The 14,791-nt window shown below is 40.2% G+C and overlaps 1 protein-coding gene and 1 non-coding gene across 3 annotated transcripts in view; both read left to right on the top strand.

Annotated features, from left to right (window-relative positions):
• The first annotated feature begins 426 nt into the window (after positions 1-426).
• Positions 427-500, top strand: trnar-ucu (transfer RNA arginine (anticodon UCU)). Its single transcript has one exon. It is a non-coding gene; the product is annotated as a tRNA-Arg (tRNA).
• Positions 501-2,812: 2,312 nt separating this feature from the next.
• Positions 2,813-14,791, top strand: part of kirrel1a (kirre like nephrin family adhesion molecule 1a) — a 75,376-nt gene continuing 63,397 nt past the window's right edge. For both annotated transcript variants that reach the window (XM_072458478.1, XM_072458477.1), the window contains exon 1: positions 2,813-3,123. In XM_072458478.1, coding sequence (XP_072314579.1) covers positions 3,081-3,123 — 43 coding nt within the window. In that variant the 5' untranslated portion in view covers positions 2,813-3,080. The remainder of the gene's footprint in view (positions 3,124-14,791) is intronic.

Genomic DNA, 14,791 nt, shown 5'->3' with positions numbered 1-14,791 from the left:
TATTTCTGATATTTTCTTTCTTTGATGTAAACATCTAAAGCTTTTCAAAAACGTATTATATTCAGACTTTGGTATTTCATTTAGGCAAACAAAGATACTGCATTTTAAAAGTGTCCCACTTATTCACCCAAAATATGTGTTTGTTAAAGTATAGGCTCTGCATTTGAAACTCTTTTATCGCGCTTGGAAATTCACCTTTCTTCTGCGTTACAATGTCTTCCTCTAGTGTCCAGCTCGGGTACTGCAGACATGCCTCTCTCCAGTGTCCAGCTCGGGTACTGCAGACATGCCTCCCTCTGGTGTCCAGCTCGGGTACTGCAGACATGGCGGCACTGGTGCTGATGCTGCGAAGGAGACACGCACGGCGCTGACGCAGAGGATGGAGAAGCTTTGTATTAGGTGCCAGCCCCGGCATCGCGTGGCGCAGTCTCTGTGGCGCAATGGAATAGCGCGCTGGACTTCTAATCCAGAGGCTCCGGGTTCGAGTCCCGGCAGAGATGAGTCACTCTGTGGGCCACACGGCAGACCTGCGGTTCCTTTTAGCATCATTCTAATGTTTTACGACACAAATACAGAAACAACGCACGTAGAAGGCGAAGGATGAGAAGGAAGGGTACATGTAGAACACGACTAAGTCTGCTTTATGTTGCTGGTTAAACTAACCTTTTGCTTTGAGCTTTGGGGCAATCAGAATGTTCAAAATTCCAGAATGAAGGTGAAAATGAAGTCGACCATACCGCCATAAAACAACAACAACAACAACAACAACAACCAAAGCAATGGAAGGAGTACTTTTACGGACTACGACAGAGTCTGAGGACTACGACAAAGTCTGAGGAATAAAGTCTGGCGGTAATGCAACACTTGGATGCCAACCGCCATAAAACAACAACAACAACAACAACAAAACCTTTAATGGTTAACTGACATCATATCTAAAAACGAATGGTTTAGTCTTTATAACAAATAATAAACAACAGTTTTGAATTTCCTGCATAGAAATGCTAGTTTATTTGCTTTTATATAACAAAGGGTAGAAAAATAAAATTTTGTTGCCTTAAAATTATATTGAGTTTCATAAAAGTACATAATTTCTGGCAGGATGAAAGAATTTTCCTATAAAATTAAAATCTATTGTTACTGCAACATTTCTGAAAGTTTTGGTTTCTTTTAAATAAACAAATAATGCAAAATACAATTGTTAATGCGTTCAAACCAGGCCTAGAGTGGTTTTCATGACAAAAAAAAATGATATTCAGAGGGTAATCATAGTTTCTCGTTTTGAATCACATTACGTTCCACTTTTAATACCACAGCATTCTAAAATACATACGTAAATAAGAATACATATATCTATATTTTCCCCCGCTTTGAAGATGAGTATTTTCAGGGATGCTGATATAGTTACACGTACGTCCACTAGAGGGCACCCCATCCCAGCATCAGAAGCAGCAGAGGCAGCGTCCTGTGATTCCAGAGCCGTGTTAGGTGCTCTGCTGTGGAGAGAGAGAGAGAGAGAGCAGAGGGCCGGCCACATTCCATCACAATCAGAACATTAACATTTACAAACCACAAATGTTACCTCATCTAACTATAATGTAATCACACACATCATCATTATTATAGTTCGCCTATGAAATTACAGCCGCTTAACTTTAGACTTAGGCAAACTTATTTATCCACAAAGGAAATGACTTGAACACACATTGCAATATATTCCCCAGACCAAAAGTAAGGGCAAAAATCAACAAGTAGCATGATAAAACAAAAACACACAAAAAATTAGCTGGTACTTAATTACTTCAACCTAAGCAGATGTTTTATGTGATACTATAACTTTGACTTGCCCCTGTATTTGTACGTTTACTTAAGTAACAAAATTGAGTACAGGTGATTTATGATCTTGCATTAGATTCCGTAAGACCAACAAAAAATGTGAAAATGGAGACACATAACTTGTACTTGTAAGTCTTCTTTGGACAGGTTTGGTACACCGGGACTCCTGATGCCTGTTGGGTGTATTTGTGCCGGGTTTGCATGAGCAGGGGCTCTGGAGAATGGGGGCGGGTCTGCGTGTGCTGACGTCACACAGAGAGAGGAACGTTCTACTGGTGAAGCGCGTGTCAAGCTGGAGAGATTCAAACAAGAGCAAACCGGAAACGAGACGTTCGTATTTCACATAACAGTAGCATCAGAATGTAAATTTAAGAGGATTTGGCACAGAAACTGGTCTCTTTTTGTTGTTGTTGAAAGATAAGGTTGTCAGGGCTACTTTGTTGCAGGTAATTGTAGCCTACATAAGCTTTTATTCTGAATGTGCTGCAAGGTACAATCAGGATGATAAACATCATAGCCAGAATTTCAGTGTAAGAAATGGGACCTATGTAGCAATGTTTAGTCAACTTTCAGACAAAAGAAGGCTAGACATTGCAGACTTAATGAAATTTGCCTAACATGTTAATTATTCAAGTTTATCTATGGCATGCATGGATAGGTCGTGACATAATAGGTCTAGTAGGTTTGTCAAAAATAAGATTACAATATTAGTTGCATGCGTTTTAATGTGTTGGCTTTTATAAGTGAATAAAAGCATTGGCCTAGAAAAATAAATACAAATAAATAAGTAACCTAAAACCATAACACATTTCAAAAATTGCTTTTTGTTAATCAAAGTATTTTAGTCATTTGATTTTACTTGCCATGCAAATGTACAAACATTCATTCAAGTTTTCATTCAGTGTTTTATTTGATTGTGTAAACTTGACCGGAAGCGTGCGTGCCTTCGCACGTGTAACTTGCGCCTGAGCAGCTCGGAGCAAGAGGAGAGCGCGGCGGAGCGGACAGTCACCGACGAGGCGCGGCGAAGAGCGGGAGGAGAGCGCAGCCAAAGCCCGTGAAATACTCGCCCCCTAATGCCTGCTTCGAATGAACCGACGCTCGGGCACACACGGTGACGCACGCCGCTAGGACTATCCACCACCGCCACAACCTCGTCTTTAGCACCGTCTCAAAACTGCGCGGGTTTGATGCTGTCCACACGGAGATTTGAGCCAATAACGGACTTTTGGGTCGGCTGAACCATGCAGAGGCTGCTGCTCCTGACTCTGCTAAGTTTCCAAACAGGTAAAGCGAATTCACACTCCATCCATGCCATTGCATCTTTATTTATTTATTTCCCCATTGTACTACTAACATTGCAGAGCCCGGTCAGTGGATGCTTTTCCTTTTGAGTGCGCGTACAGGTGTGTGTGTGTGTGTGTGTGTGTTTGTGTGTGTGTGTGTGTGTGTGTGTTTGTGTGTGTGTTTGTGTGTGTGTGTGTGTGTTTGTGTGTGTGTGTGTGTTTGTGTGTGTGTGTGTTTGTGTTTGTGTGCTAGAACCGTGCGCATTGTGAGCAGCAGCAGCGGGACCGCGGAGGTAAAGGTGCCCCCTCCACTGCTTTTGTGACCCTTTTTAAATTCTTATATTTACGCATTACCGTGACGACGAGGCGTTTGTGTGGAGAAGGCGACGTGACGTGAATGGCGGGCCAACTCCTGCTGCCGCCACCACATCTGAATGTCACCCCAACACACCACCATTCCTTATACCACTACTATTACTACTACTACTACTACTACTACTACTACTACTACTACTACTACTACTACTACTACTAGTACCTTACACACCTTTTCTACACGTCCCCGTTTTTCTCCCACAACCTAACATTTCTCACAGCATCTTTGTCTACGCCCACAATGAGCCTATTGCTTTACACTATATGCATCTGGTCACATCCCTCCATTCCATTCTTCCTCCATCCTTTCCCCTTGTACCTGTGGGGTGCCAGGCAGGTAGGCTATTGGCTTACAATCGCCGCCGAGTTGCTAGGAGACAGGAGGCTGCTGCTGTAGTAGGATGGTGTGAAATGTTTTATACCTGTTCGAAAAGCAGACAAACATTGTGGAAAATATTTCTTTTTCATTGTCCGCCGTACCCAGAGAGGTGGCTGAGGTCTGTCCCTTTTCTTTCCTGAACAGACCTCTCCATCATAGGTAGGGGGTGTGTTCTGTTAGAAGGTAGGGAGGAAAAAGATGATGTCACCGTGTCTACTGGGCTTTGTGTCCGCTGGCGAGCGTCTAACCAGCGCACATGTCCCGCCACCACACCGCCAAGTGAGGCTGTTTTTGCTTTTTAGGAATATGGCAAGGGATGACAATTACTACTACAACCTTTTTCAACATTGACCAGTCTAGTACACTCCCCTCTCTCACCCTGTGTCCTTCTAGTCCCCTTGGTTCTTATTTCCACCCTTAAGTGCACATGACTGCTTCTCTGTAACACATGTATGCAGATATAGGCGTGCGGTACAACAACCGTGATCAGCCATGCACGCTCCCGGCCCATTTACATGTGCTAAGCCCCCCATCTCGCGCCTATTGTCTCAATCCGTTACATTACTCCATGAATACATGAATACAACGCCGCTCCAGGCTTTCCAGCGGATGGGATTAGCAATTTATGAATATTAATATAAGGTTTATAATGGTGTTGTAAACAGCTTTCTCTCGACTGGGGTTTGGAACACACATTGACTGGCCACATCTTTTTTTTTTTTTTTTTTTTACAAGCAAACTCTTATCTTTTCATTAGACAAGGAAAACATTATTACATACTCTGCAATTTGGCACACATGTAATTGCCTACCAGCCTTAATGACTGGATGGGTATTAGCGGAGGAGCTAAATTAACGCTTTGGTTCTATTTAGTGATACAGATGCAGGCAAATGGACTAGCACTAGCTTAAATTAAATCACTACAAAACCAGTTATGGCTTGTGTGTGGTGTCGGGGGTACATCACGATCCAAAAATTGCAATTCGGTACGCTTTTGGGATGCCATAAAATAATCAAATGGTACTTTTGCATACGGAATCCATCCAGTATTTAGACAAAAACAAGACTATACATATTTAGTTTGTTTTTTTCTATTAAGAGTGTTATCTGTTCCTTTCTTCTGTATCTATTGTGTTGCAGCACCGAAATTTCCCCATGTGTGGACAAATAAAGGCATATCTTATCTTATCTTATCTTATTTAGAATAGTAATGGGCAGAGGATTTCTGGTCTGGATTCTCATAAGCACATGCTGGAATCGTGACATTTAATACATAAAATCCAGGAAAATATTTTAGTCTTGTTTAATTTAGACTTTGAAGGTGACAAAACCAACCGTTATGAAGGTAAAGACCAGGAAGATGTTCTCTTCAGAATTTGAGTAGTTTTGCATTTGAGGCTTGAGCACTCAGAAAATACAAGTTTTCACCTACCCCCTAACTCCTCCTCACTCCCCTACGCTAACTATTGGGCTCAGGAATGCTGTGTAGCCAATAGCATTACTACAATATAACTAAATGAAACTATGAAAAGGCGGGGCTCTTCAATTCTGCATTTTATACAGGAATGTAATAGTCCAATTACTAAGACATTTTAGATCAATTTAGCTGTTAACAATCAACAGAATTCATAATATACTTATACTAAGTACTATAAAAAGCATGACATGACTCCTTTAATTACTGTAAAGCAACAGACTGAACGGCATGCAAATGGATTCTTATGCAATGTTCTCGCTGGGCTGAGGTTGAAGGATGGCGGTGGGACAAACCATCGTAGGCGGCGTTCGCAAAAAGTACTTAAAAAAAAAAAGTACTACGACGCTCGCTTACACGGTCGAGCGGCGTATGCGGCACAAGCAAAAAGTACTACGGCGCACCGTGCGAGCGAGCGACATAGAACTTTAAGATCACCGTGCGAGCACCGTAGTACTTTTCGCACGCGCCACTGGCGGTATCTTTTGGGCATGGCGGTGACCAGCCGAAGCATGGCGGCCCGCCATACTAAAACCCCTCAGCGAGACCACTGCTTATGGAAACACCATAAATGGCCAATGGAAAAGCAGTCATGTATTTAATTTGATTGACTAATGACTTGTTGGTTGTCGCACCTAACTGTATACATAAATGCGATGCTATTCAAGGTACACTATTCATTTGCATTCGTTAAAGCATAAAGCAGGGGAAGCGCTTCCTAAGCTATCGCGCAGAGCATGCTTTTGTTGTGTTTCACTAAATCTACGGTGGCCACTAGAAAGATATAGGAGTAGTACCAGAAGATATGTTTATTACAATAGTATACTTATGGATTGACTACTTAGATTCATTTTCTCCAAAGGATCAGAATTTGGAAAGTTTGGTGAAATGCAACTCAACAATAACTTCTCATCTTAGGTTGTGTGATAACATTTTATTTTAGGTCTTATTATAATCAGAGCTTTACCAATATTAAAGGTTGAATGCACGATTTTTTTTGGCCCAAATCTGAGTCTTATTTCCTCGTGGCGTGGACTGCCGATTAGTCCTGCCACTTATCAATCATAAAACGTACCTACCACTTACCTGCAGCCGCGTGCGGCTCGTCCCCACGTTTCCGCGTGTCTAAGCGCATTGATCTATCATAATATCCCCTCAGTGTACGGGACAAAATGAAGACGGAGAAAGACTGTTCGAGCTGACTCAGAAGAAGACGGAAATGTACGGGAGACTAGAGATGCGATGCAATCCGTCGCGCTAATAAACAAACACACGTGTGTGTTGTATCAGTCCGCACGGGGGAGTGCGCATGCGCACGACTGCGTTCTATATTCGCCGAAAAATCGTCCATTGCGCTTTTAAGTTTAATATATACTAGTTTCAAGCCTATTCCAAAATTGCTGATTTATGACCTTGAATATGTAACACAATAGCCCATTGTAGCTATTTGCATGACATCATCTTAGTTTGGACACGCATTGTGAAATCACTGAGCTAAATTAATTCTGCCTTCCACTAAGGCACTAACTAATCCAAAACACCCTTGGAAAACCTCTGATACATATTATGCATGTTTTAACATAGCTAATCTCTCCCTTGGCTATACTACTATTAATAATAAATAACATTGCATAATCGATCAGTTTAAACACGCTGCTGTGAGCTCATAACGTACGGCGTGAGGATGGAGTTGCAGAGGTCTGATCTGCTGAGGCTATTCATGGGTCCGAAATGACATGGCACACTCGTTGCTACTACCATCTTGATGACGGGGGCTGCTTGCTGCTCAAAATAAATGATTATTCTTCTATAAAATCCCCAAAGACCCTGTTTGTCGCCAGAAAAGTATTACTGCCATTAAGAGGGACCAGTGGACTTACAGAAATCACTGTTTTATGTAGTTAGATGCTGGCTAACGCTAGTTCCCACATTAAACTACCATGTTGATTGTGTGGCTATGCTAATAAACGTTATTAGCCTATTTTCAGACTTAACGTTAGCCTCATTTCCAATTGTCCAGGTGTTCTATTTTAGGATCAGACACAAAGTCCGTGTTGAAAACTTTGAGGGCTTGTCCATATGAAGAGGGGTTGTGGAAGTGGAAGCTTAGACGTAAATGTCTTTAAATGTTAGTCTTGTCAGCGACTCGCCGCTGTTGCAGTTGTGGATCAAAATCAGCATTTGTGGATCAAAATCCACAACTGCTGTCTTCTTGAAGTATCGGCCTCCTGTCTTGAAGTTTCATCTTCAGTGAGGTGTGATATTTTTCATGACTATCTAATAGTAGAGATTGGCTAAAGCTTGTGGTGACGTCCTCAAAATGGCAATGACAACAAATAAGTCATTTGACTGAAGCCCAGGAATAGCGCAAGTGTTGCATTTGTCATTGTCCCTTTTGTATGAGCCTTTATAGAGCATGAGTGACCCTCCGCCCCCCTGTCCCCACCCATCACTGTTGCCTCCTTTACTTTACTCTCTCAACTTAATTTATCTTTAAACACATTGGATTCTTGTATTAGTTTAATAGCCCATAGTCCAATCTTCAATCGATGCGGATTGATTAATTACTTGAGCTATTACAAAAAATGAATATCTCCATACTTTTTTTTGGAGAATCCCGATAATGATATTCAGACGATATTATGTGTCATGATTCTGGTTTAGTCCTGTTTTAGCCATTGCTGAAGCGTTGGTTTAGTCTGGCTATAGTCCTGGTTTAGTCCTTGGTGAAGACCTGGTTGAGGTTTTATGCTACGTAAATTACCCCCCAAAATTGAGACATTTTTTGAGTTTTAATCCTTGTGTGAAAAAGTACCACTTAAACTTAAAAGTAAAACTTAATGTTATAAACGATATGTACAATAATTCAGTTTTACATATCTTCAAAGCAACATTCACAGTATTGATATACTGCCCACCTGTACTTGGACATAGTAGCTTGAATATGCAATATGTAACTTTTTTTGATGGATATGTTTCGTCTTGAAAGTTCCACAGTATGGCATTGAATATATAAATCTTACATTTATTCAATTATCGTACAGGTGTTTATTGCTCTACGTGCAAAATCATATCTATGGAGACAAGCGGTTGGTCAAAACATAAAAACAACTCTTAAAATGTGCACTTTGAACAGAATCTTACTTTTCAGACAAACGTTACAAATCTGCTTCTCCCTTCATCACTCCCACCTCTGACGGTTTGCTGCCTTTAAGAGAAAGAGAAAATATTCCGATTCCTTTGACCCACGAAGTTTTTTTCACTTTCTCTTGGCTGCTTGGTCAGGGGAGCAATTACTAGACTATGTATGCAATGTTAATGACTCAAAGTGGGCTGTAATAGTTCAAATAAAAATGAAGAATTAGGAAAGCCCCATAAAGAATCCTGCGTGGCGCTAAAACACTCGCTGATTTATGCTGTTCCGATGCATTTCTCGACCGTAATAGCTGTGACATTTTAAACTAAATACATTTCAAAGTTATTACTCCTGACAAGTTTCGCTGTTTTGATGGGGGGAAATCCAGCTTTGAGTTCGAGAGCAGTAAAAAAGTGGTTAGCTGGAGCTAATCTGATGGAGCAAGACCTTGATCTCATTAAGCGGGTGAATCTGAAGAAATTTTAAGCTCAACATTTTGTTAGAAAGAGTACAGAAGTAGATAAGAACGATTAATATACACTATGGGTTTGGGGAAGATAACTGCATGTGAATGATTAGCGGAACTAGCTTGTGGTTGTCTTTGTCAAGATGAGCCAACAAAGACTATTTAAAGATAATAGTGGATTAAGAGTCAGCAGAGGTTTCTCAGAAGATACTGACAAGAGAATGTCTGACAAATATGAGTATTCTTTCGGGCAGTGCTTAAAATCTTAAAAACAATGGGAGAATTCAGAATATCTGGTGATATGTCCCTCGCCACCACAGACATTGTCTGACTTCATCGCCACCACAGACATTGTTGATTAATTTCTCCCTCAGAGGCAACTGTTGTTGTAATTTTGGGCCTTACAAAAATAAATTGATTTGATTTGAAATATTGTACATGAGGGTAATACATCACTCAGACAACATTAAAGTAGTTATTTAAATAGCTAACTAAAACCATCTGCTTTCTGAAAGTTCATACTTCCTTGTGATTGGTTAAATCCATCACTCAATCACATTATGACACTGGTTAACCAATAGGAGTGAGAAAAGTGTTTGAGCATTAAGCTATTACAATATTATGATATTGCTGAAAAGTTGTATTTGTTATTTATTTTTATATTGCCAAGCTGTAATTCAAAGCTAACCAGCAATTATGCAGAGATCTGATTTTTATCTCTTAAAAACGTGAAAAACAGAACTAGTTCATTTTAAACTAACATAATGCATTCCTAGTAGTAATGAGTTTATAAGCACTTTTCATGACTTTCAGTGGCCAGAGCAAGTTTTTCCATCACAGAAAAGCTAACAACAACTAGCATGCAAACGGCAAACTTCCTGCCTCGCGGAGAATAAAATCTAAGGCTGTTTTAACAATATATCTGTACTAGGGATGAAAAGATTTCACTTAGTTACATGACATTTTTTTAAACTACAGCTCTTTTAAACTTATAGAGTAAAAATAAAATCATACAATTGGGCCTCTAATAATAAAATTGCTAGCAGTAGCTGTTAAGCGCCTAACCGTCAGACTTTTCAAGCTATTTATAGCAACGCTTTAAAACCATTTTGCCATGGTTCAGGGATTACCGGCCTTTTGACAAGGTGTGCGGCAAAACACCACAACATCACACACACACACTCACGCACATACACACACACAAATTAGGATTAAGTGTTTATTCTTGCAAACTATTTTGAAATTTTAGCGGTCAAAATGTTTGCGTTGAATTGATGCATACTTAGTAGGACAGCGTTTTAATTCTCAGTGCTTTAAAGCACCCTGCCGTCAACACTAGGTCACGGTTCAACGCAAAATGAATGAATACCATTTACTGAGAAGCGCCGCTAATTGACACAAGCTACATTAGCGCTAGCAATCAGCCAAGTATGTCAATCTGAGAGCCAAGCCTGGATGTGCTACTATTCCAATGTCTTTTTGTACATCCCTGGCCGTTGTACAACCCCTCAAATGAGCCCCATTTAAAATCGTGGCATTTGAAACCCTGCAGTTATTTGTCAAAGTGTGACATGCTGATTGCTTCATGTTTGTTTAAGGGCATTCCGTGCGTCATGTAATGTGTTTTGAAGCGGCTGGGCCGACCGTCGGGGAAAAAAATGTCTTTTGCTTGCTTCGGAAATGCCAAGAAGTCTGGAATCCTCTTAGATTTCTTGCTTTCAGAAACGCAGAAGACTTGAATTATTTTAGATTTTTTGTGGCTCATGTATTAATTATTTCATACCATGTTTAATTTGCAAACTTCTGAAATCTTCATAGGGAATTATTTAGTCAGATAATTCGCCATCAAACTAGCATTTACTTTCACCGATTACACATTTACAGAACACGAAAAAGCGAAAGACTGCAAAAAAACAAAAAAAACACAGCCCCTTAAAACTCTTTTTTTATGCAGCAAGAAAGGAACACTTCATCACATCTGACTGCATCTATTGGCCTTGTTTCCCCCCCAAAAAAACTACACAGCCACATTCTGCAGCAAAGACCAATTTAAAGGGTTAGGGGGGTTGGGGAACGCACACTCCACACCAAAAAAAAGTTCCTGCAGCCATGAGGGTGAAAGGGTCTCTTGCGGGCAGGTGGGTGGGTGATCAAGAGTGATTAGACTTTTTCTTGTTTGTTTTAGGTAAAAGAAAGGAGGGGTATTGTAGCGACAGAGAAGTGTGCGCGGAGGAAAGAAAAGAAGCCAAAGAATCAAGGAGAGAGGGATGAGAGCAGGGAGGGATGGAAGAAGGAGGAGGAGTGAACGAGGGGCCAGCGGCGGAGGAAAAAAGGGACCATTACTCAGGGCTGACTGCGCTCTCAGCAGGGACAGTGGGGCCGCTCATTCAGACAGAATATGGCCCAAATCCGGTTCAAAGGCTACATTTAGAAGCCGGGATTGGGAGCGGGCCGTGCCAAATCGTTGCATTAATGAGTGTGGCAGATTTACTTACTTCAATAGGTTTGCAATGCGCAGCTAAGACCAGGCAGTTTTAAATATTGTCCCTGGTCCAGTTATACATCAGGAAGACTAAGTCAAATGTCACATCCCCCCACGTGTAAATACATGCTGTACGAAAAGACGGCTTTATTGTCATTTTATGTAACTGTAAACCGGTGCAATAATAGTGTAAAGTAATGAAATACCTAAGTAATAAAAATACTGTACTAACATTTGTAGGTATACATCATTTATTTCATAACATTTTATAGTGGTTTGACCTGGTTTGAGCATGTTCATTATGGCTTTCTGTCTAATGGCTATGAGCAAACAAAAATATGTTCATAAAATTCCCTGGAAAAGTTAGACAAAGATCAGCACAATTCTATATCTAAATCACCACATTTAACTTTTTAAAAATGTTTGTGAAATACTTTTTACTCTTCAAGTATATTTTAAACAGGTACTTCAAAACTTTTACTTTTACTTGTGTGTTTTGCCCTTCTATCTGTACTTTTCCTTAAGTAACACAATAGAGTACTTCTTTCACCTCTGCGGTACAGGTATTCTTTCATTTGGTGGTTTTCAGAGTATAGTTACAAAAATAAAAGGAATACAGTGATGTGTTAACTAGAAAAAGGTATTCTTCACATCACTGCTTAACAACAGCCGTTTCCTATTCACACTCATACTTTTTGTTGTTAACGCACATGACCTTGGATGTGTTTTGGGCCACTTTTCTGTCCCTCAACCCTCAATCGCTAAGGGTTGTATAGTGGAGGTAGACCTCATTGTCAGCCGTTGCAAACAACTCAAAGCTATTGTCTATTCATGGAAAAGTCACCAAGAGTTCACTCACTGACTTAATAATGCTTGACATGGCCTGACTGACTTAGCTCTGCAAATTTTCAAAGCTAATGCATTATCTTTTGTCGGAAGATGCTTTTGTTGTTAAGTTTGGCAGTACACAATTTTGTCCAGACTTTTTTTTTCACGCGTAATACCTTGCCACTTTTTGTCTTTTAAAACTTCCTGTTCCATCTTCTTGAGTACTTTTTTTTTTTTACACCACTTTCTTGGAATTCTCAGTTTTAACTAATGTTGCGTCCATGTGGTTCTCAGTCCGTGTTTCCGAGATAGGAAGTCATTCCTCTTACTAAGAGTGCTTTCATCTGAGTCATAACATTCATGGAGCTAAACAGCTAAATACCAGTAGAAGTTAGTAGCTTTCTGTAAAATGCTTTCTAAATCTCTTGAATCGGATTTGAGTTTTTTATTTTACAACTTCACTGTTTAATTTTGCTTTTGATTATGATTAGCAGCCAGAAACTAAAAAAAAGGGAAAAAAGCCACTAACAAACATCTGACAAACATGTGCTACTACTTAGGTAGTCACAGTTTAGTGATGAAGTAGAAAAGTTGTCTCTCTTATTATAAGTAACCCTAAAGTGGCTGTGCACTGTCTGCAATAATAAAGTATTTAATCTATTGTAAACCCGGAGGTAAGAGCCATGCTAGGATTGACCCAGTTACACTTTGATATAGATACATTCGTCAACGTGTCTCATTCAGTAGGAAATGCAATTTTTTTACTCTAATATATTTCCTGGCAAATTGTGTATTTTAAGCAAAACTAATTCAAATTAAGTCACAGAGGTTGATGACCTGGCTTACCTCAAAAAAGTAAAGAGATTGTTCAGTAGATGTTGCTAGCATCGTGGTAGCATTTAGCCCGCAGCTAACGTTATAATTCTTGCATAACTCTACACATTTTGGACTGTGTGAGAACTTTATTCTTCTGCATATCTTTGTGTCTATATAACTCCTAAACTCTGCATTTGCTCTCATAGTTGTTGAACAGTGGGTCATAGAGCAGCTCTTCTATATTAAAATGAATGGATAGTTTCCCCCACAGAGCTCTGTTAGTGGGCGTTCCCTTGGATGCGGACTGTATCTGCCTGAAAAAAGCTGTTTTAAAGCCATGCACATACCCATAAATGAACGTGCGTGAATATCAACGATGGGCCAAAGGGTTTGCCAAATACCTCCTGTCACCGTTTGAAAATCATATGACCCAACTTTAAGATGAGTTGGACTTGTAAACTTTCCTTCCCTTTTTTGCACATACCTCCACCCTTTTAGAGAACCATTCCAAAGTTGAGGCTACTTAAAACCGTTCAAAGTTTTTGTTAGCATTTTGATTAGTAGCTCAATATATTCTCATACATGCTTTCCCCATCTTTTCGTTTCTCTGGATGGTTTTGACAAACTTAAATCCCTTCATCTTGGACCGTGATTATTCTGTCCTCTCTTTGCTCAAGGGTTCATTTTTCACCGACTGTTTATCACTATTCTCTTCTCCTCCATTCCGTTCTCTGTCCCCTACTTCTTCTCGCCCCTACCCCCTTTCTTCCCCTTCCCTCCTCCCCTTGCCCCCCTACTCTTTCCATCCAGCCCCCCTCCTTCTGATTTCTCCCTCTCTCCTTTTTCTAATAAGTTCCAGATGTGGCGCTTGCATTCCTTTGGTCGGTGGAGAGCGAAACTCAAGAGGAGAATCAGAGGGCTAAAAGGGAGGGGGGTCGGTTAGCGGTATGGAGAGGGGCTGGTGGGATGGGGTCGGTTGGAAACAGAAACACATGAATTAAAAGATGAGAAGTCATACTGTCGCACACATAAAAGCAAAAAGAATGTGCGCCAGTCGAACCAAACGAACGCAAAGGAGAGGGGCGACTGATGTTGATGTTCAAAACTTTTTGGGACATTTTTCCGCGCCCCCCTCCCCCAGGAATGTGGCTGATGATGTCACCACTGTTTCATTTTTCTCTTTTTACTTTACTGATCCAGGCGTTCTGAAACTTCTTTATGGCAATGGTTGTCAAGCTGTGATACAAGGCGAGATGTGTTCCCGTTTTTGCAAATGTAAAATGTTACAGTCTGGTTTATTTCTGGTTTGAATCTAGATTGTGTCCTTTAGTTCTTGTCCTGATTGGCTACTTTTTTCTAGTTTAAAGCTTCTGTGTTGGTTAATTCCTAGGTTTGTCCAAGATTCTAAAGAGGTTTGTACTTCGTTAATCCTGTTTTGAATCTGAATTTGTCCTCTTTTAATTTGATTCTCCTAGTTGCATAGAAATATGATTCTGACTAGGAAGAAAAGGTTTTCAGAACATATTTTATTGCTCGGTTTTATCAATTTCATCAAACGTTTTGGTTTGGGCCACACATTAAATTATAATTGAATGTCACAATTTAAGTGGGTACAAAATCTCAAACAATTGCAAATGCTACAACTATTTACAACGTGTACAACAAGATGTATGTCCTTTGCAAAGAACAAAATATACTGTCTTTTTATTGAAC

This window comes from Eucyclogobius newberryi, unplaced genomic scaffold (assembly GCF_026437365.1).
Source record: "Eucyclogobius newberryi isolate DKJ021-1_F unplaced genomic scaffold, fEucNew1.0.hap1 SCAF_22, whole genome shotgun sequence".
NCBI lineage: Eukaryota > Metazoa > Chordata > Actinopteri > Gobiiformes > Gobiidae > Eucyclogobius > Eucyclogobius newberryi.
Note: the sequence above shows the minus strand (reverse complement) of the source record. Positions and strands in the feature narration are given on the sequence as shown.